The sequence below is a fragment of the Talpa europaea genome, assembly GCF_964194135.1.
Source record: "Talpa europaea genome assembly, chromosome: 5".
Lineage (NCBI taxonomy): Eukaryota > Metazoa > Chordata > Mammalia > Eulipotyphla > Talpidae > Talpa > Talpa europaea.
Genome location: NC_140071.1, coordinates 48,261,802 through 48,285,497, shown reverse-complemented (window position 1 = coordinate 48,285,497; position 23,696 = coordinate 48,261,802). Strand labels below are relative to the sequence as shown.

The following is a 23,696-nucleotide window of genomic DNA, read 5'->3' as shown; positions in this document are numbered from 1 at the left end:
GCTTTTGTAGCCACCGCCCTGGGAGCCTTGCAAAAGGTAATATTTACTAAGTAAAACATGGGCAAGCAGAAAGAAAATATGTCATTTTCAGGCATTAAGGAGAGAACAGCACAAGAGTGGGATCGGGGTTCTGTTCCCTCCTGTTTAAGTCCAAGGAGTTGAGGGAGATCCAGCAGAAAGGGCATTGCTGTTATTGATGTAATATGAATGAGGCCATCTTGATAAATCTGGCTATGTTTTTAAATAACATTAAAACTCTGTAAGTATGCTAATCATATTGCCTGACTCAGAAAAGACAGGCAGACAAATAGATGTTCTTCTTAGAGCTTTCCTTGGAGCTAAACCTCAGGGTGTATCTCAGTAACAGCCATAAACACCTGGGATAAATCTCTTCCGAAAGGACTTGCTGTCACCTCTGGATGCCCAGCCTGTGCTCCTGGCTGGTGAGGAGCAGGCCAGCCTATCCTTAATTGTCATTTCTCCTTTCATGGAGAGGAAAACTGCCAGAATTTTCTGGAAGTTGAATTTTACTGCTGGAAGATGAATTTTACTTATAAATTACATTTTTCAATTCTTTAATTTCACGTAAACGAGCACACACTGAGCAGGTACCATGTACCCAGTGTTGCCTCTTAATGCTATTTTAATTAAATCTCCCTGCCCCACTCACACACACACACACACACAGCGTTTTGATTTCCCACTTTACAGATAAGGCCATTGAGAACTGGAGAAAGACCATAAATCACTTGCCTAGTGTCACAAAGCTGGTAAACAGCAAAGGCAGCATCGAAACTGAGCTTGTGTGTGACTCAGCAACAAGGTCAGAGTTTGTCTAATCTGGGTCATTTTGACATCTAGGACACCTGTCTGCTCCGGGAATGCATGGAGTTTCTGTACAAGTTTAGGGACGAGTGCGTGTGTTCCACTGTGGTGGTGTACGAGTTGCCTGACTCTCTGCATTTTCCATCTTTGGGTCCTAAGTAATGGTCTGACACCCTCTTTTGATGGGCTTCACAGCCAACTTTTATATATGCAAGATATGCCCTGTTCTTTTCCTTATAATTCCTGTGATGAGTAAGCAGACAAAGCTGTAACCAGTCCTGATTCGTAATCACTCTGATGAAGAACTGAGTGAAGGGCCTCCCCGGTGGCGCAGCGGTTGAGCGCTGGGTTGCGAAGCTGCCTGCGGCCTCTGCGACGCCGGTTCGATCCCCGGCTGCTCCCCGGCCACCGGAGGAGGGTCCCACATGGCGCGCGGACCTCTCCTGCCGCCCGCTGCTCCCCTCAGCAGTGTACTTCGGTCCTTCTGCCTGCTCTGCTCCCCGCTCTGGCTCTGGTGAATTCTCTCACCCTCCCGCGCTTCTGACTGTACCCAGTGCATGTATAAACAAAAACAAAACAAACAAACCAGCAAACAAATAAATAAAGCATGCCTCTATTAAAAAAAAAAAAAAAAAAAAAGAACTGAGTGAAGCTGGAAGAGCAGTGCAGCTGTCCCCAGGTCCTTATTAAGCACTGACCAGGTATAACCAACAGGTGGAGTTTTCCCTTTGAAATCTGTCACATGCATTGAAACACTTTTCTTCTGACCATCACCCTCCTTCCTCAAACCAGTCTTAAAAGACATGTAATAAATACTGCCTTTGTTTTAAAGTTGTCATATTCAGTATCAAATGATAGTAATCAGAAGACAGATTCTATCAGATAGAGATGAGAGAGCAGGACTAATGAAAATTGTAAAAGAAGGGACATATCCAATGTTTAGGTAAACAGGCTTTTCTTTCTTCTTGGTCCCCTCCTCTAAACCCATCCCACCTAAGAGTAGAACCTAAGACCCTTCACCATGTCCCTCAGATCCCTTGTGATCTGTCCTTAGTTGCTCCCTTTGAGACCCCTCCCTGACTGCATAGCACCGGCCTTCTCCCATCCCCCACAGGAAGGCCTGCGCTTGCTCTTCTGCATCTGGACAGCTCTGAGCTTCCGGGAATAGCATGGCCTATGCCCTGGCCTTAGTCGGGCTTCTGTTCAAATTTCTTCTGCTCAGAGGCCTACCTGGCCCCCTCCTCCTAGGATAACAGCACCTCCTGCCCTCTCCAACCGTGCACTGTCCTGTAGGGTAGCTACGAGGCAGGGATAGTTTTTTCAATGTAAATTTTTATCCTATTTTTACTGAACAGCACAAATGTAAAACATTTCCATCACAGAGACTACTGTGGGCCAGCACTGCTCTTATTCCTGAAAAGAGCAGGGAAAAAAAGTTACTTGTATCAATAACTCTTGCTTCTACATAAAGTTTATGTTTATTTGTTATCTTTGTGGCCACTTTCAGAAAGAGAGATCTATGCAGTCAGGAACTTTGTGTGTCTTGCTCAATCTCTTTTTTTTTTTTTCCAGCCCTTAGAAGAGTGTGTGTGGCACATATAATAGGTGATTAAGGTGATTAATATTTAAACGAATGGTTGCATTTTTGGGGAGGCTCCCTTTATCCCTGGAGAGAAAACAAAATTGTTGAGTGAAATCCTTGGTCTTTGCCTTTCTTTTTTTTTAAAAAAAAGATTTTTCTTTTTTTTTTAGATTTCTATTTATTTATTTATACAAGCACTAGGTATAGTCAGAAGCATGGGAGGGAGAGAGAATTCACCAGAGCCAGAGCGGGGAGCAGAACAGGCAGACTGACGAAGTACACTGCTAAGGGGAGTAGCAGGCATGGCAGGAGAGTTCTGCATGCCATGTGGGACCCTCACCTGGCGGCCGGGGATTGAACTGGCACTGCAGAGGCTGCAGGCAGCCTCACAGCCCAGTGCTCAACCGCTGCACCACAAGGGAGTCCTGGTCTTTGCCTTTCACAAGCCCTGAGGAGCCATTGTGTTAACCTCTGTGTTTCTGGGAAGGAACCCAGTTCCTGGCTTTGTTTCCCATCACAGGATTCATTAAGTCACACTGGAAAAAGAACTGGCCACATACACTCTAAGTGACCACATTCACAGATGGTCCCTTTCAAGTCTGGTAACTTCTGACTTTGGTTACTTACTGGAAGAGAATAGCTCACTATTATTTAGAGAAGGAATTGTGTATGACAGTGTTGTGACTGATTATGCTTAATTATGCAGATTGTTTGATGTTCCTCAAGCATCTGGTTTCTCCAACGGGTGATAGGGTCCTGCTGGAAACTCCTTGGGGATAGGAATCCGGGAGTATTGCGCTCTTCCTAGACTCAGCTGGACACTCTGAGTATAATCTCCCTGAAAAAATGTACCTTTAAAATTTCACTGGAGAATAGCCCAGCTCCACAGAGGAGTCTGGAGAGTAGCAATGATGGAGAATGAGCTTTCATCTTAATATCATCTATGTACAAGGATGGGCCTGACATTGGCTCACTTGAACCACCAGAGGAGACAACTTAGTGGACAAGAGAAAGATGTGTTACCATGAGGTCAGCCAGAATGTAATGAGCCAAGACATAGGGACAACCCAGTGATGGGCATGGGACACTGCTGACGCTGGCATTCAGGACTGCCGTGGCCAACCTGACTGGCGGAGGGCCCAAGTGGGAGGGAGTGCATGTGTGGTGGAGGCAGAGCTGAGAAGGCAGAATCAAAGCTGGAGTCCTTACAGGGTGGATTTGTGAAGGAACATTGCAGATGACTTATGGTCCTTGCTGCAGGAGGGCTGGAGGGTGGGTGGTTCCTGAAGGGGCAGATCCCTCCTGGAGAGGTACAGATTCTAAGTCAATGATCACCAAAGGAAATCATTTGATGAACTCTGCCAGTTTCCCCAGACTCTCTGCTATACTAAGCAAAAAATATTTATTGTCATTTTTGGGTGACTTTTGAGTCTTTATCATCATTTATTGGAAAGAGATACAATGAAAACAAAGGGGAAATGCAGTTACAAATATATTTGGTTATTATATAGATGCAAATGCAAATATGTGTATTGATAGCATTGGTAGGCTGCTTGCCTGTTTTTTTTTTTTTTTTTCCAATATGAGGAAATAGGTCAGACAGGATTCTTCTAATATTCCTGCTTGACCTTTGCCATATGTTTATAACATTTTTCTCAATCAGGATATTTCCTTCCAGCACTTTCTAAAATATGTTGGATATACTTTTAAAGGTGCAAGGTGTCCTATTTTGTTCTCAGGGGAATATTTGTTTAGACAGTCTGTGGAGATAGTTACTTAAAAACAGAACAATAATAACAACAGTCAAAGCCCTAAATACTCTGTGCTGCTCACCCCTGAGCAAAGAGCTAGCATCTGTGTGTGTGTGTGTTCTGTGACATCAGGAAAGGAAATGCTAGTTATTATGCCTTGGTCTGTGGGGGCAATGAAAAGGGACCAAGAAACAGATAGAGACAAAGACACAGAAAGGGATAATAACATCTTTGTTGTTTTTCTTCTCTCATAGTTCCGTTTTGAAGCCAAGGTGGATGATGCTCTCAGGGCTGAACCACTGACCAGAGCTGTGCACAGTTCTCATTTTCTCTTTGGCCATCTGTTGAGAGAAGATGGAAGACTCTTACAAGGATAGGACTTCACTGATGAAGGGCGCCAAGGACATTGCCAGAGAGGTGAAGAAGCAAACAGTCAAGAAGGTGAATCAAGCAGTGGACAGAGCCCAGGATGAATACACCCAGAGGTCTTACCATCGGTTCCAAGACGAAGAAGAAGATGATGATTATTACCCACCTGGAGAAACCTATGATGGGGAGGCCCGTGACGATGAAGGCTCCAGTGAAGCTACTGAGGGTCATGATGAAGATGATGAAATCTATGAAGGGGAGTATCAGGGAATCCCCAATACAAACCAAGGGAAGGACAGTATTGTATCGGTGGGGCAGCCCAAGAGCGATGAATATAAGGACCGACGGGACCTGGAGTCAGAGCGGAGAGCTGATGAGGAAGAACTAGCCCAGCAGTATGAGCTGATCATCCAAGAATGTGGTCATGGCCGTTTTCAGTGGGCCCTCTTCTTTGTGCTAGGCATGGCCCTCATGGCGGATGGTGTGGAGGTGTTTGTCGTTGGCTTCGTGTTGCCCAGCGCAGAGACAGACCTGTGCATACCAAATTCAGGATCCGGATGGCTAGGTGGGTGCATCACGTCATGAGACAAATTATGAAAGTGTTTTTTTGTTGAACACAGTTACCAAGTAGAATATATGCTTTTCATCTAAAGTGCTGCATGTTTTCCAATACTTTATTATGAAAAATTTTAAATATATGAAAGTTAAGAGTTGTAAGGTATGATCTGCGTGCATGTTGTCTTGTTTTTTTCCTTCAGTTAGACTTATCCATTGAATATTCTCTAGATAACTTTTTCTATCTTTTTCAGATTTCATACCTTTGTGCCTAAAGTAGGAAAACCTCACTTCTTCATATGATTAAAAAATTATTTTAAATCATAATACTGTTTAGGGCCTCCCCGGTGGCGCAGCGGTTGAGCGCTGGGTTGCGAAGCTGCCCGCAGCCTCTGCAGAGCCAGTTCGATTCCCGGCTGCTCCCCAGCCACCAGAGGAGGGTCCCACATGGTGCGCAGACCTCTCCTGCCGCCCGCTGCTCCCCTCAGCAGTGTACTTCGGTCCTTCTGCCTGCTCTGCTCCCCGCTCTGGCTCTGGTGAATTCTCTCACCCTCCTGCGCTTCTGACTGTACCCAGTGCTTGTATAAATAAATAAATAAATCTTTAAAAAAAAATCATAATACTGTTTAAATTATATATTAAAAATAATCTGACCTCTCTAAAATATCTAGAGAGCAGATTGGATTTTCATTTTAAAGTTGCCTTGCACTCAAGTTTCATATTACTACAAAGCTATAGTTAACACACCCACTTATTTCCCTGGTGTGGGAAAATAAGAATAAGGCCCACAGTGGGATATTCCCAACAACTTAAGAGTTCACTTCAAACATGTGCTTTAGTCATAAGGACTTCCAAACCCCTTTCGCTAAGCACACCTTAGAGAATATCTTAATGTATTTCAGAGTCTGTGAAAGAGTAAGTATACTGGGTATCTTAATTTCCAAGGGACCTGTTTAAATGACAGCTTGAAGAACAAAAGTATATAACTCCTTTTGTGGAAACCTAGTAACTTTGTTAAGTAATGTTATAATCATTGATGCTGAGTCAGTTTCTGTGTGGAAAAAAGACCTGAATAGTATTTCTTGAACTCCACTATGAAAACCAAAGAGAGAGTCATGAATGAGAAAATCACTACTTCTTACTCCTTTAAAACTTGTTTCTTTTGTATAAGCTGTCACTAGCCTTTGTTTCTTGAACTAAGAGAAAGAGATGGAGCCATGAAAGCAGGCAGTGAGGAATGGAGGGTCATATTTTACTTGTTTTTGCTGGTAGACTCATCTGTGTGTTGAACTGTCAAAAAATGCAGACCATAGTTCAGAGGAGGGTCCTGAGCCATTTGTCAGAATGCTCCTTTAAGCAAATCTTCTGTATCTAGCACCATATTGTGTTTTCCCTTTCCTTCAGTGATCAAGTATACCTACTGTAAGTGGGGGTTTCAAATATTTCCCAAGATCTTGCTAAAGGAATATATCAGCAGGATGTTTTATAGAAATATATCCACACAAAATATCTAATAATTGCAGACAAGTTATTGTAGTAATCTTAGCTTTTATGTTGGGAACATTTCAGAAAAATCTAAGTGAGACTTACCCATGTCTTTATCTTCTCGATGCCGAATGGGAACACAGTATCACACATGGTTCTTTTATCAATCTATCCTATGGACCTATAAGCCCTGGTGTTACACATGCCCAGTGGCATTCAGAAGTGTAGATAATGCTGTGGAACAATTGGAGCACAGACACTTTTATCTCTCCCATAATGTTGCCTGGCTTAGTGAATTAAAAATGTGTCCCCAGGAGTGTATAGTTTCACTCAATATTGTGAGTCTCCAACAGAAGCATTTTAATGGTTTCATAACTGTGCCTTCCAGACTTTCATTTCAATTATTTTTCCATTGTAATTTCACTTATAATTGCATTTTAACGGATTCTTTTTTAGACAAGCATTTAAATTGTTTTGCCATTTTCATCTCATCAAATAATAGCTTTGTAATACAATTACCACACTAAGTCATAGCAATGGGATCAAAATGTGAGAGAGAAGGAAGCATGACCCATGTTTGGTGGCATTTTGAGGATACAGATTTGCAAAATAATTTCTCATTTGTTGCAAAGCATTGTGTCATTTTCCTAAAGGAAGACCAGAAACAAAAAAAGAACAATATGAGCAATTAATGTTTTAATTATTTGGGAGATAAATCTTTGTGTTTGCTAGAAGGTTGAATTAAAGGTAGCTAAGGGCATACTGTGTGTGCTGTGTCTGTGTGCATATTTAACATTGTTATTTGGTGTGGGAAGAAGTTAGACTAAATAATTATCAAATGAGCTACTCTGTGGGGGAATAAACACAATCACTTTAAGATAATTCATTTTCTATTTCCAAAGTCTATTTATTGAGCACTTATTATGTAAGGCACAGTGTTACCAAGGGAAAAATAGGGGAAAATTAAGACAAGATTTAAGTATCCAAGGAAGTTATAGTCTAGTATGGAGAAGTCACAAATGTCTTCAGATTACTAGCATAAGGAAGCTAGTGAGAGACATGTAAATAGTCTGCACCCTGGGGTCCTCCTATGGGGCAAGGATATGACTAAGAAGTGAAGCGAAGACATGGATTTGAGAGTTGTGTAGGGATCTGTCTCAAGGATTTGGTCATTGATTAGTGAGGAAGGAAGTGATTTACAAAAGGAAGGCAGATGGTTTATCAAATTAGGTAATGCAAAGTGTGGGTTTTAGCATGAGAGAGATAAAGATTTAGTATTAGACATTCTCACTTTGAGACCCTTGGCGATCCAATACTACTCCCCCTTTGGCTGAGGTGCTCCACTGTTTGGTAGTTAGCTCATTTAAGATAAAACTGCCAATGACCTGAATCAGGGAGATGGCAGTTTCCTTCTGAACAATGTTTTATGAAACTGATGATGAAGAAGACATCATTGTCCATCCTGGAGAAGATACCAGAGGTAGATGAGCATCCATGAGAGGGGGGGTCTAGAAGTTGCTGGAAGAATGAAAGACATTAATAGAAGAGTCTGTTATAGGGAATTATGGAAAGTCACCATGACAAGGGATTGTGTTGGGGCAACAGGTCAATGAATGGGTTTGGGCTCTACCCTATGTATGTGAGAGTGAAATCATCAAATCTGTGTGTCAGAAAGCCACCTCTGGTAAGGGTGTGGAAAGAAAATTGGGTGAAAGACTTAACAAGTCAAATGAACGTAGAGTTAAAGTCCCTGCCTCTTATTTGATGTGATGATTTGCAGGCATCTGAATTTCTCATTTTTCATGTCTGTACACAAGGAATAAGAATTCTCAATTAGACAGGGAGGATTAAATGAGAAGATGTATGTATAACTTTTAGCAAAGTATCTCATATGTAGAAACTGCTAATAAATGAGAGCAATTATACTAATTATTATAGGTGTAAAGATTAATTAACTAGGAAGCTTATGCAAAATCCCAGGCAAAAATTAATTGAATCCTCAAGAAGATGTGGTACATATATACCATGGAATATTACTCAGCATTCAAAAAAGATAAACACATGCAATTTGCAGCAACATGGATGGCGCTGGAAGGGATCATGCTCAGCGAAATAAGCCAAAAAGAAAAAGAAAAATACTGGATGGTCTCACTCATAGCAGGAATCTAGAAAACTTAAATAAGGGACCAGGAAAATGAATAACTATAAGAAAGTGAAAATCAAAATCAACAAAAAACTATGAACCAGAGACACTTTTAGGGGGGCGGGGGCGGGAGGGGAGGGATTGGGGTCAGAATGGGGGGGCTGCAATTGTATGGGGAATATAACAATAAAATTTATAAAAAATAAATAAATCTTATTAGATATATACTTTAAAAAAAATTAATTGAATCCTGAATGAAATAAGGTTACAGGGGAAGAATTGGGAAACATTTCTAAAAGAGAAATGATAAAATTTGGTATATAAAAAATGCTAAGTAGGAAGTTAAGGTGACATTCAAGGGGTTGACCTTGAGTTTTGCTGAAAGTTGGTATAAGGTAACTAAGACTGAAAACAGAAGAGGCAGGGTGGGTAAGAAGGCTGATGACACCCTTAGGAGGGTTTTGGTCTGGTAGGTAGGAGTGTGGTCAGAACCAAGGATAGATGTGGAGTCTGAAAAGGGAAGTTTAATCTGATAGAGAACACAGCTAAGCAGAAGGCAGAAAATAATGAAGTGAAGGCATCTGTCAGTTTATCAAGCTGGTGCAGAGTTTTTTGGCCTCTTTAATCGGTGGAAATAAATTCTCCTGTGTGATGATACTTCAAACTTTGAGGTATATGTTCATCTAGACATGTTTGTGCCATGGCCTTTTCTTTGGAGAGAGAAGAAAGTGGGGATGAGTGTTGGGGGGACCTCCGATTTCATTAGAGCAGACTCGTTCAGCTACCACTTATGTAGTTTATGTAAAGGATGCTGTATAGCTACAATACAAGTACAAAAATTTTAAGATACCTTCTCTGGAATATCAGTGACTTCAGCTAACACACTCGTATGGCAATAGGTTCACTGATTGATAAAGCCATATTCACTGTCTTGCACTTTTCGTATTTAACACTCAGCTCCTAGCTTTTTGGATCCCTTCTTTTTGTCCCATTGACAGTGGTTTGCCTCTCTGCTGCTGGTGGAATGTGGAAGCTGACCCACTCTGCACTGAACTAGTCTTTCTGGGATGTGTGTCTCCTGTGCCAGGTGCTACCAGGTAGCCCAGCGTGTGCAAGTTCACAACAGACACGTTTTTTCCTTTTACCTTTATTCCAAGATTGTGATCATTTGGCATCCAGATGTGATCTAAAATTGAAGACCCACAGCTTTGTTCCCGTGAAGTGCATGCTGCAGGTTTCAGGATCAGCAGCTGCCCAGTCCCTTTGTCCTTGACCCTGCCTGGGGTCTTGAAGGGAAGGTTTGCTTTCCATTGTCTGTACCTTCTGGTTCTGTTTAGCCTCTCAGCTGTCACGACGATCTAATTGGAATTAAAAAGTTATTGGCTCCTAGACAACATCCTGTCCACTAACACTAGCAAAATCTGATTTGGATTCACTATTTCCAAATTGGAAAAGAAAACTCAATAATTCATCACTATATTCTCGGGTCTTATTTCCTCCAGTCTTTCACAGTCTCCTGAGTGAAGCAATGTTTCTATTTGGAGTTAAACCACATTTGCTGAAAAGATTCTTCCATACAAAGAGTGTGTGATCCATTTTAACAGGACAGGAGTGAGCAGAAACTTACTGTCTATAAGAATGTGGTATTAAAAAAAAAAGAATGTGGTATATAAAAGTCCTTCTGTCTCCCAAGGGTCATTGGGATTTCCCACAATATAGCTATGAACCCGAAGGCTGACATTTGCATCTGAATCTCTGTGTCCCGCCATCCTAGAACACTCTTGGATGAGGAACAGTTCTACTCAGGGTACTGACCTTATGTATCCTGATTAAGTCTGAGACCCTGCCTGAAGTCGCTGAGGAACTCCCTGATATGTTGTCAGTTTGAAGAAAATGTTAACTGTGGACTTTGGTATTTAAATAAAGCAGTCTGCTTTGCTAATTATCTAATTACCAGATCAAGCCAAATATAAATCATACAGACTCATTGGTTTGAATTATCAAAGTGCAGTTGCTCTCTTTCAGGGGAAATCTAACCTCTCAATGTTCTCACATAAAAAAAGCTCTAATAGAACCTAAGCTTCCTGCAGATCACTTTAGAGAATAAAAAACTGTGATTACATTCATCCTGAGGAATTAGTCGGATAAATTATTGAAGTAAGTATTCCAATCCGCATATTTGCAAACTGACATTCTTATCTTAATCTTAAAAATTTCTTTTTTTCTTAAGATTTATTTATTCATACATACAAGAACTGGGGTACAGGCCAGAGTTGTGGGGGGGAGGGTTTGAGGTTGAGAGGATTCACTAGAGACAGAGTGGGGAACAGAACAGGCAGACTGACTGAAATACACTGCTGAGGGGAGCAGTGGGCGAGTCAGGAGAGGTCTGCTGCACCATGTGGGTACTTCCCTGGCCAGGGATTGAACTCGTGCTGCAGTGGCTGTGATTGAACTCGTGCTGCAGTGGCTGAGGTGAGCTTCATAGATTGCGTCTTAACCAGGGAGGTCCCAACTTAGAAATTTCTTATTGGCCTTTAAGATTGTGAGAGGAAAAGTAAAAAAGGTAGTTGGATATAGTTCTTACTTTCAATTTCAAAACTGAATTCTCTGGTAAAATACAAAATTATGAGGAAACAATGCTTTATTCCAGTGAAATTTTTTGTAGTTTAAGGAATTGATGTAAAATAGAATGTAATGATCTTTATTTTCACATCTTTCTGTTGAAAATGGTTAAGATGATACATTTTATGTTACGTATATTTTACCAAAAAAAATGTAATAGACTTCTTGTACATGTTAGGAATGAGCAAATATTTTTAAATTTGTTGGAATATTGCTTCTTTCTGCCATTAAATTTGTTGTTTCACTGTCAAGACAGCTAGAAACAAAGAAATGGACAGCTGAGAAAGTGCTCAAAATCCTTATGGAAGCACCTCCCATTGCCAACTTATGTTGTGGGGTTACTGTGTACAGTTGTGCAGGTTGTATGTAACCTGCACAAATTCACCTTGACTGGTGGTGAAGTGGTCCTTGAAACCAATCCTGTTACTACTTACCAAGTCATTCACCCTGGCTTGGTGTTTTCTACCAGCCTGAACCAAGGAAGGGAAGAAAAGTCTCTGCTTTGAGACAATGGACCCTCCTAGTTCTACCTCTCATGGGTGAGTTCTTGCTCAAATATAGGACCTAAAACTTTCTGTATGTGATTTTTCCTTTGCTTTAAGTCCATTAAATAATCATTAGAGTAATAAATCTGACTCGCGTAACTTTTTTGAGAAGTCAAGTATTTATTTTAGATAAAGTTTACCTCTTCAAGAGCCAAAGCTGTTCTTACTGAAGCTTTTTTTTTTTAAAAAAATAAGGAAATCAAAGTATGTTTTATATCATTTCTAAATTTACTATATATTAATTTAAATGTATCTTGATGATTCAGGGTATCCATTTTTATTCTTTATATAATGCTTTGTTTTTACTTTACCCCTTTCTGTCATCCTATCATGGCTTCCATTTTAGCTACTTCTAGTTCATCCCCTAATGTTTCTGTGCTGTGGATTAGGAAGCTAGATAACTAGGCTTGTTAAAAACTATTCATCAAAGGAGAGGAAATAGATTTTGAGAGGGACCTAGCCTTTTGAGGAACTGCTTGATCTTGCATCTGGAGCTTGGTACCAGATATCTGCGGTGTCTGGAAACCAAGTTTCTGGCTCAGTGGGCATTAGATGTTTGGTTTTTCCTCCAGTTGCAATTGCCTTCCCCTCCCCACCCCCAGTTGCAAGTAGTTTGCAGTAAAAAGGCAGGTGGTAGTTTGCATTAATAAAGGTTCAACTCTACACTGGTTATTCCGTCAAAAAGAAAAGTGAAGTTGTTGGCTTACATTATTTTTATGGATCAGAGTCAGTAAGTTTAACTTCTTTATTCTTGGTGACATGGTCACTGGCCATGACAAGCCATTCCGTCCTCTGGAGCCCCCCCACACACACACACGTCAAGGGATCTCTAGGATGGAGACTTGTTCCTGCAAACTACTTTCCATTGCTCTTCCCATTTCTGGGGAGATTGCAGGCTACGCATGCTCCTGATCAAAGTGTTTGCTAATTAGTGTATACATTGCCTTTTTCTCCTCAGAATGGCACTCATAACTCTCTATAGTCTGGGCCTGAGCCATTTTCCCAGTCTTATCTGCTTATCTACACTGATGATGAACTCATCAGTGTAGTTAAGGATGCCAGATAAAATGGAGGATACCCAGTTAAATTTCAATTCAAGATAAATGAGAAATGAATAATGTTTTATTATTTTTTTAAAAAAGGGATATATTTATGTGTACAATTATGTATATATTATGCGTACAAGAACTGGGATATAGGCTAGAGATACAGGAGGTAAGGGGATTCACCAAAGACAGAGTGGGGAGCAGAACAGGCAGATTTACTGAAATACACTGCTGAGGGGAGCAGCGGGCGAGGCAGGAGAGGTCTGCTGTGCCATATGTGGGTTAGCTCCCCGAGCTGAGCTGGGATCAAACTCAGGCTGTGGCCTTAATAGCACTGAGACTTAACCTCTAGACCAGCAGGGAGGCCCCCCTAAATAATACTTTAATATAAGTAAGGCCACATACAATATTTGGAACATATTTACATTAAAAAATCATTTGGTGTTTATTTGAAATTCAAATTTAATTGTGCATCATGTGTTTTGATTTGCTAAATTTGAAAATCCTACAGGTCGTATGGTGACAGCAGGGGGATGGAGGGATTAGAGGCTGGTCTGTGCTTTCTGTGTGTCAGGCATCCAGGCAGTCATTTTATTTCGTTATCACATCTACTCAAAATCACTTCTTATCTCAAAATTTCTGAATGCTAGAGGATAGCCTAGGGAAAGTGTATATATGTTTTGTAAGCATCCCAAGTGAGTCTTATCAAAAGAGAAGTTTCAGAAATATCATGACCAGTGCCTCTCAGACATAAATTGTGTACATGTCACCTGAGGAGGCAAGTTTTGATACAGCAGACCTGATGTCCCAGCAGACCTAAAGTGAGGATTTTCCATGCTAAAAAGCTCCTAGGAGATACTGAAGTCACTAGTTGAAAACCTCACTTTGAGTAGCACTGTCTTAGACCCACCCAGTCAACATCAGTTAAAATTATATGGATTATGTACGATGTGATCTTCAACAAGGGAGTAGTTTAACATTACATAAACAGTAATGTAAATGGGAGTGTTTTCCTTATTCACCAATATCAAGTGATAAACATTTACAAGGCCTGTTTGTGTGTTGATTTTTGGCACATAACCTTTTGGAATGCTTTTTTTCCCCAAAAAGAAAATGTCTTATCGACAGTTAAGGAATGCACAATTGTTTTTTCTCCACTGAAATGAGTATTGAATTCTTTCTGATCTTTCTCCTACGCAGTGGGGGAACATCACAATCTCTAACTACATTTATGGCTCTGCATCCCAGAATGGACCCCAGATGTGTAGAACACAGTTTGACTCTGCTGTGTGGAAATAGTTTCTCGGTGCCAGAGTTGTGGTGATAAAATTATAATGTGACTTGAGGTTTTTTCCCTCCATCCTAGCTACATGAAATTAAATGGTTTTTCTGAAAGTAGCTAAGTTTTCCCAGCAGAATCTTGTTAAATCAGAAATATTAAAAGTTCTACGGTGTCCACAGAACTGATTGAAAACTGAAAGAGCTAACCAAAGTGCTCACAGGGATAAAAGAAAGTCTTGCCATGGAAATCAACTCATGATAAACATACACACCCAAATGAAGGTAGATTTTATATATGAGGGATTGTTGGCTTCTCAGCTCCCTTTATCTATTTAGACATCTACTTATTTTTCTGATTAGTAGATTAGAGATGGCTTTGTAAAATGCCATTTTTCAAAACTTAGCAGTTCTCCCACAGAAAGAAGGCCAGCAGGGGCTCATCCATTCATTCATCAGGTTCTTACAGAATCCATACAAGACACTGCACTTTGTTTCCTGGCAAATACAGAGATCAGCCAGATAGCACCCTGGGCACAAAATACTTGTCAAAATGGAACCAAGAGAAGGGAAAGATCAATCTCTTTAAGACAGGAGTAGTTTTAAATAGGCTTCAGGAGACAGTGGTATTTGAGCCAGGCCATTATGGTATGAATTGTGGGTAGAATTTGGAATTGCAGAAGTGATGGATGTAGTGTTCCTAGAAGAAAGAACTGACTCAAAAAGGCACAAATGCATGAAAAATTTGATTATTGTGAATGAATAGTGGATTGATTTTTGTTGCAGTGGAACCTGCACAGAGGGGAGCAATAGGCAAGGTGTGTGGGGAGTAACCTACCAGCTCCTGGAGAGCTTGAAATGAGTTTCTTCTGCTGTAAGTGGGGAGCAGTTGATGTGCTAGCAGAACAGTGGTGCGAACTCTTCCTGTGGGAGACTGCTGGGTTCAAAATGGATTGGAGAGGAGTGAGCTGGTGAAGTGTTAAGACACATTTGCATTTGAATGATCAGGCCTGCAGGCAACTAGGCCTGAGTGTGGGAGAAGGCAGAGAGACTGGAGAGGAGAGGGTGTTTTTGAAAAGAATGCCTGGGTCTCTCAAAATCCAGGTTTTGGCACCTGGGAGGGGATCATCTAGAACACTGAGGCTTAGTGCTTAGGTGTTGGGTGGGTGGTAGGGTCTTAAATGGAAATCGAGTTCTGGATTGGGTAGGGTAGTAGGTGAGCCCTTGCACAGGAGGGAAGCTGAGTTTAGTTGCACTGATGGATTATAAGCCTAAGAACTGAGACTCTCATTCCCAGACCACCCTCAGCAGTAGCATAGAGCAAGGGGGTAAGGTGCCCAGGGATTTTTGTTGAGTGTGATAGGCCAGGACAAATGGTCCAGGAAGGGATTTGGAAGTGGCTACTGGAGCTTGATGGGGGAAATGAGCCCCGAATCACGGGCTTTGGTGAAAACTTTGACTAGAGATGCAGAGTCCATGGAGGGGGTGCCATGAATGGGAGGGCATGAGAAAGATGGTGCCACTAACTCGGGTCTTTAGTGAACACTTGAGTGAATGAGGGAAGAAAAGTCCTATGTGGCTTAAGAGATCAGAAACTTCTCAGCTATTGGAGACTGAGGGCAGAGGGTTCAAGGATGGAAGAGGTGCTCATAACTCAGGAAATTCAATGGGTATGACTGAGATTGGACACTGGCTGTGGCAGTGAGAAACTGTTCTGGAAAGTGGAAAGGACAAACATCAGATTAACTGCTCAGTGGAGTTTTAATGTATATATTTTTTTCAGTTTCTAGTTATTTTTAACTTTATTTTTTTATTTCCACACATTATTTTCTTTCTTTTTTGTTTTTATATGTATTTTTTTATTTTTTACATCATTGTTCATTTTTGAACAATATTTGCTTCCCCCCACCCCCTCAGGTAGTCCCCATAGGGTTTCCTTCCCCAATGCACCTGTGTACCATCACCTCAGTCCCCTGTGCTCCTCCCTCCCTCCCTCTGATCCCCCTCCCTCCTCCTCCCATGCAGTATGTCTCTGATTTATAATGTATATATTTAAAGGGAAGGAAACAAATTAGCATTTAAAAATTGGTTAGAAGGTACTTGCTGTATTTATTTTGGGTAATCTTTCTAATAACGTAATTATACCATAGGCTAGAGCAGCTGGAATATATTAATCATCTTCTACAAGGGAAAAATTGCAGATTTGTACGCATTATCTAATACCTATGCGTCATTATATCAATAGTCCCATCCAGAACATATAGGAGGTAAACTGGCAAACTAGAAGAAGATGGGCTTAGCTGCTGTTATCTCATTTTATTTATTTTTCCAAACTGAAATCTGTGTCAGTTACTGGTATCTCTCCATTTAGTAATAAAATAAACCTTGCTGAAACATTCTCATTTGTGTGGTCAGATAGCAACAATAAAATGGTACACAGTTGACCAGGGCAGTGTTTGGGGGTTGGGGGAATGAAGGGAAAGGCAGCTTTTTCTACTGACCCGTATCTTGGGGTGAACTGATTCAAAGCAGAGGATACTCTAAGTCCACACACTGTTTTGCCCATGGGTTTCTGCTAGATCTGTACCAAGGTCTCCTCCTGCCCTCTACGCCCCCTCACCATATGGGGCACATGCATTTGTAATATAGTGACCTAAGCAGAGTTCCCACTAAAAGTCACAGAATGGTGGCCCCTACAGACTCCTACCATAAATCTTGCAGTGTGTGTGGGGGGGGGCGCGGATCATACTTTTCTGAGTCACAGACTATGCTTTTTTCCCCTACAGGGGCTATTTACTCCCCTTAGAGAGAAATAAATTGTAGTGGTGACCTGGTCCTGGATGGACCTTGGGGAAGTCTGTGGGAAAGCCCAAGGTAGCCGAGGGGATTGCCAGTTTCTCTCCTGTGCTTCCTCCTACGCCCTGGGGCATTCTAGCTGCTCCTGTTTGGTAGAGACCCCCAGCACTTCCCCAACTTGGGGGCAGAGGTTGTTGAACTCAATAAGAAAAAACAAGACTCAATTTGACAACTGGCTTATTACCAGAAACAACAGAGGCCAGAGATATGGAAGAACGATTCAAAAGCACTTAAAGGAATAAAACCCTGTTAACCAAAAATCTTTTATTCAACAAAGCTCTTTCAGAATGAAAGCAGAATAATGACATTCTGAGATAAACCTAAGATAAACAAAAAAAAAAAAACAGAGAGGATTTGTTGGTAGAGGTCTGCTTTGTAAAAAGTATTAAAGACGAAAGCAAGTGACAGCACAGTAATTTGAATCCATGTGATTAAAAAAAAAGCACTAGTAAAAGTAATTATGAAAGATAGGACAAATGCATATATCTTTTTTTTTAAATTGTAATTGCTTTCTTTTTTTTTAAAGATTTATTTATTTATTCATACAAGAACCGGGGTACAGGCCAGATTCGTGGGAGGATGTGAGGGTTCACCAGAGACAGAACAGGGAACAGAACAGGCAGACTGACGAAATACACTGCTGAGGGGAGCAGTGGGCACAACAGGAGAGGTCTGCGGCGCCATGTGGGACCCTCACCGGCTGGCTGGGATAGAACCAGCGCTGCAAAGGCTGTGGACAGCTTTACAGCATGGCGTTCAACCGCCTGAGCCACCAGGGGAGGCCCTAAATGCATATATCTTTTCTGTTCATCTCTAAACTGATTTAAAAAGCAGTTGTATAAAACTATACATATAAAGTGTATTGTTGGGCCAGTAACTTATAGAAATTTACATATTGCTAATATCAACACAAAGAATGTGTAGGGAACAGGACTGTATTAGGTTAAGAGTATGACTCTAGATGAAGCTCAGATTCACAAAAAACAAAAAATTCTTCCCTTTAAAACAAATTCTTCATGAAAACAGATCTCTTCTTTTAATATTTGGTAGAATTCAGCAATGAAGTCATATGGGCCTGGACTTTTCTTTGTGGGTAGAGTTTTAATATTTTTTTTTATTCTCAATACAGTCTATTTATTATAGATGTCATATTTTCTGTTTCTTCTTGAGTCAGTTTTGGTAATTTGTTTTAGAGTTTGCTTCAGAGTTACAGTAGATTGACTCTAGTGAGACCTAGAAATGTTACTCCAACTGAGTAGTCCTCCCTAGCCTCCTTTGGTGATATTGTTATACATACTCCATGCATAAGTGTTACAGACCCAATGTTACATTTTTGTTATAATTATTATAGTATGCTGAAGTTTCTAGCTGAGGCAGTTAAATTAGAAAAATACAAAAAAGGCCTCCAGATTGGAAAGAAGTAAAGCTATCTCTAACCATAGATGACATGATCTTCTGTGTAGAAAACCTTAAGGACTCCTCTAAGAAACCATTGAAACTAGTAAATTTGGCAAGCATTCTTGTTTTCTGGGGCTGCTATCATGGTACCACAAATCAGGTGAAGTGAAACAATAAAAATATATTTTCTCATGGTTACAGAGACTGGAAGTCAAAAACCAAGGTATTAATAGTCCCCCTGAGTCCCTTTAAGAGTCTGAATAGAATTCTTCTTGGTTTCTTCTAATTTCTGGTGCCCATTGACAATTCTTGGTGCTTCTTGGTTTGTAAATGCATCACTCAAATCTCTGCCTCTATTATCACTTGGTCATCTAATCACGTTGTCTCTTTCCTCTTTTTAAAATGACGCCAGTCATATTAGGACCTACCCTCCTCCCATTTACCCTCATATTAACAAACTTCATCTGTGATGACTTTAAACAAGTTCACATTTCTAAGATACTGGGAGTTAGAATTTCAGCGTATTTTGGGGGGACACAATCCAACCATAGCAAGGTGACAGGACATAATATAAATATGCTAAAACTAATCTTATTTCTACACACTAGCTATGAACAATCTGAAAGTTACATTAAGAAAATGATTCTATTTATTATTATTCCATTTATTATTCTATTCCACAAAAAGAATAGAATACTTAGAAATAAATTTAACATAGAATTGTAAAATTTATACTCTGAAACTAAAAAAAAAATGCTGGGAAAAAAATCAAAGACCTAAATAAATGGAAAGACACTCCATATTTATAGATTAGGAGACGATATTGTTAAGAAGGCTGTATTCCCTAATTTGGTCTACAGATTCAACAAAATCATTGCCAAAATCCCAGCAGACTTCCATATAGAAGTTGATAAGCTGATTCTAAACTTCATATGGAATTTCAGGGAACCCAGGATAGCCAAACAATCGTGTAAAAGAATGATAAATTATTATTTAATATCTAGGAGGATTCACATTTACCAATTTCAAAACTTACTACAAAGCAATGGTGATTGAGATTGTATGGTATCAGCACAAGTTTAGAGTTACATACATTATAGATATGTGTGTGTGTGTATATATATATATATGTAAAATAGAATACGTATCGATATGTGTAAATGTGTATAAATATGTGTGTATATACATATGTAAATATAAAATAGAATTTAGAGTCCATAAAGCAGAGTTTAGAGTCCATAAATAAGCATACATCTATGGTTAACTGATTTTTTTGACAAGGTGCCAAGACATTCCTATGTGGAAAGAATAGTCTTTTCAACAAATGGTCCTGGGAAAACTGGATAGCTTCATACAAAACAGTGAAGTTGGACTCTTATTTCATACCACATACAAAGATTAATTCAAAATGAATCAATTTTATTTAAGAGGTAAAATTATAGAACTCTTAGAGTAAAATGTAACCTTTATGGGCTTTGACAGAGAGTTCTTAGATATGATGCCAAACACAAGAAACGAAAGAAAAAATTAAACAAATTAGACCATATCAAATTAAAAGTTTGTGCTTCAAAGGACAACTTTATGAAGGTGAAGACAACTCATAGAATGGCAGAAAATATTTTCAAATCATACATCAGGTAAAGAACTTGTATTCATAATAGTTGAAAAACTCTTACAACTCAATAAAAAAAGCCAAATAACCCAATTAAAAAATGGCAGAGAACTTGAATAGATATTTCTACACGGAAGATTTTCAGATGGCCAATAAGTCCATTTGAAGATATTTCAGCATCATTAGTCACAGGAAATGCAGATCAAAACCATGCAGATAAGATAACCATTTCACAACCACTAAGATGGCTAGAATCAAAAAGTCAGATAATAAGTGCTGATAAGTATTCAGAAAAATCAGAACCCTCATACACTACTGATTTTTTTTTTTGAGAAAAAAATATGGCAGTTACATGGTTAATCATAAAGTTATCATGATACAGAATTCTACTTTCAGGTGTATACGTAAGAGAAATGAAAATCAAAGTCCATACAATAATTTTCACATGAAAGTTTATAACAACATTGTTCATAATAGCTAAATGGGGAAACAACTCAAATATCTATAAATTAATGAATGGATAAAGAAAATTGGTGTAAGCATACATGAAACATTGTTCAGCCATATAAAGTAATGAGGTACTGATACCTTCTACAACCTGGATGCACCTTGGAAACATTATAAGTAAAATAAGCCAGTCACAAAAGACTATATAGCATACTATTCCATTTATATGAAATGTGAAAATTAGGCAAATCTATAGAAAGTAGGTTATATCTTGCTAAGGATGGAAGGATGAGAAGATGGGGGTGATATTTAAAGAGTATGTTCTATAACTGTGGTGATCATCACACATATTTGTGAATATACTTAAAACCATTGAATTTTATACTTTTAATGGGAGAACTGAATAGTATGCGAATTATACCCTAATGAAACTATTTTTAAAAAACAAAAAATATGTAAGGTTGCTGGGAAATTGACTTACTTTGTGCATAGGCCAGATATATTTGTATATATTCCTTGTGGGTAGTGTCATCTTAATGACTATATAAAATCCAAAACAGAAACAGAAATGTGTCTTCTTACCCGATTCTCCAATTTAAAATAAACCTGTTACCATTTCTGTTGGCTGTAGCCTACATTTTCATGTCACTGATCATTTTACTTGGGTTATTTATAATCCTTTGACTGATGCTTTTGGATCAGTTTGGCTAGGAAGGGGAGAAAAGCTATTTTCAGAGTAACAACCTCTGTGAGTCAGTAGGTTAATAAGATTATAGCAACACCAAAGATATCTTTAAAAATCTCATTCACATGGTGATGTAAGGAGGTACTGGCAGATAATGATATTCTTAAGGCCGTGCTAACTCTTTAACCCCAATAAACCTTTATTTTTTTCCCCTGGAATGTTTAATGAATGCTTCCAAGGCCATGGCTGTAGATTTTATTGTTGTTCATATTTTTATAGAGAGATGTTAGAAATATTATAATTGACTTTAATGGTGTGTTAATTGTCATTTAACTGCCAGCACACTAAATGTTACATAGAACACATAAAGGGCAGGTACTTATTCATTAGGCACTTTCTACTGAGAACCAGACCCCAGAATTTCTTCAGAGTCCAGTCACTGCTTCGCTTTGTTCAGACTCATCTGTAGATTGAGAGGATTGTACCATAGGTTTCTCAACAATCTATTTAGCTTCAGCCCTGTATGATGCTGAGATTCTTAAAAAGATGGGTTATCTTTATGAGTCTTAAGGTAGTAAAACTACTGCACACGTATCACATGGTATCCAGTGAGATAACTGGATAGCAGTGACATTTCTGGATATTTAGTTGACTGATCTGGATTGATCCATGGGATGATTCATGGGATGTTTCATGGGATGCAAAATCTGACATACTTGATCCAGTCTTTTCACAATGGATCCCTGCACTCCCTCCACCACTTTTTCCTTCTCTATTCCTGAGAGCAGTGTTTCCAAACTGGATCGTGTGAGGTATAAATTCTTATTATAGAACTTCTCGGAGCCTTTACTCTGCAAAATTGAGGCAGTCAATGTATTTCCAAAGCAAGTGAACTGTAAAGCCCTGTGTTGTATAGAGCTCACGTTAATACTTCACTGAACTGGAGTTCAGGGGAAGCCAGTTTAGAGGGAAACCTTTGCCTTGAGCACCCCTGAGCCAGTATCAAAATTCAGTTGCTGCAGGAACATTCTGTGGTTGCTCTGTGTTTATTCATCCTTGGGTCACCAATGCCTAATGCATGATTATTGCTCAAAAAATGTGGAATTAATGATTGAATGAACAAATGAATGTATACATGGTAGACTAGATCCAACCATTTGCTCCCCCAAGTAATACTTCTGCATTATGCTTTCATAAAATAAATGAACTCTGCTGTTAATGATTTTCTCCATGAAATTTGGATTTGAGGTTTGAAGAATGTTGTCACTCTAGGTAATTTATAACTCTCTTTAATGGTGCCATGAACTTTATTAGAGTTGTTGATCTAACCTTGCCCAACTCCTTCCTGGCTCTTCACTTAGCCCTGAGATTCCAGCTTCACTAGCTGGATCTCCTACTCCTCTTCAAGTTCTTTCTTCCATACATGTCAAACACTAATAATTTTCATAATGAAAATCAAATTTGACCTATGATTATTAATATGATACTGCAAGATCAACACCTTTATTGAATCCTTGAGCTGCATGCTTTCCTCCTAAGATGGAGCAGTGACCTGTTACATAAGCATTTTGATTTTCTGTAAACTTGCTCAGTGCATGTGGAAGGAACCTCAGCAAATGCAAAGCCAAGTGTCTCCAGAGCCTTCTAGCTACAGTAAGGCTGTAAGTGGCACACGCCCTGCCTGTGTATATATATATCCCATATATATACTTTTCCTTTGCTCTCGTCTGACAACAACTGCTTCTCATCTGAAAAGTGTTCATCCATATTTGCCTTTATCTTAGCAAAGATGGGGATTGTCTAAGCCTTAACTCACCAAGTCAAAATAAAAAGATCTAACCATTTCCTTCTTAAAGCCCTGAAGCACTAAAGTCATGTGAAAACAATTTTTTTTAGATGCCATAATCTAACTAAGAAGTATTGAGGATTATTTTACTGTATTCTTTGATACCTTTCAGGAACTCATGAATGGTTAAGGAGAACTACCCTGTGCCTTTTCTGGATAGTCTCAAGATAAATTTCCACACAACAGTCACACACATGAGGGAGTACCGTTCATGGCAGGGAGAAATATATAATTTGCACAGCAGAATCAGCCCTCGTGATAGAGCAAATGCCTAAAGAAAAGGCAGCCAGATTCGAGTGAAGGGACAGCAGAGTGTTCTGCCAGCTGACACAGCACAGATTAAGTGACATGACTTACCTTGCTTTGTTATGTTTTTTAAACCAAGGTTTCTTCAACTTGACACAGACTTCCATATGATATTTTGACTAAGAGTGCCATGCAAATGAGTGATGGCCCTCTGCTTGTCACTAGTCCTTTATTTAGGACATGCTGCTGCCAGGGCTGTAACTCAAAATCTTATTATTGAGGAGGTATAGACACACACATACATATGTATGCTTAATTGTGAAGCCTTGCACAAAGTTGCAAAAATAGTACAAAAGTTTGTTTCCCTTTCACCCAGCTTACCCCAGTGAGAATATCTTGCAA

General features: G+C 39.6%; 1 protein-coding gene across 1 annotated transcript in view; it reads left to right on the top strand.

Moving 5' to 3' along the window:
- Positions 1 to 4,512: 4,512 nt before the first annotated feature.
- The window catches only part of SV2C (synaptic vesicle glycoprotein 2C), a gene marked incomplete at both ends in the record, with an annotated part of 127,072 nt that continues 107,888 nt past the window's right edge, over positions 4,513 to 23,696 (top strand). The window contains one exon of the mRNA XM_084233406.1: positions 4,513 to 5,096. Coding sequence (XP_084089532.1) covers positions 4,513 to 5,096 — 584 coding nt within the window. The remainder of the gene's footprint in view (positions 5,097 to 23,696) is intronic.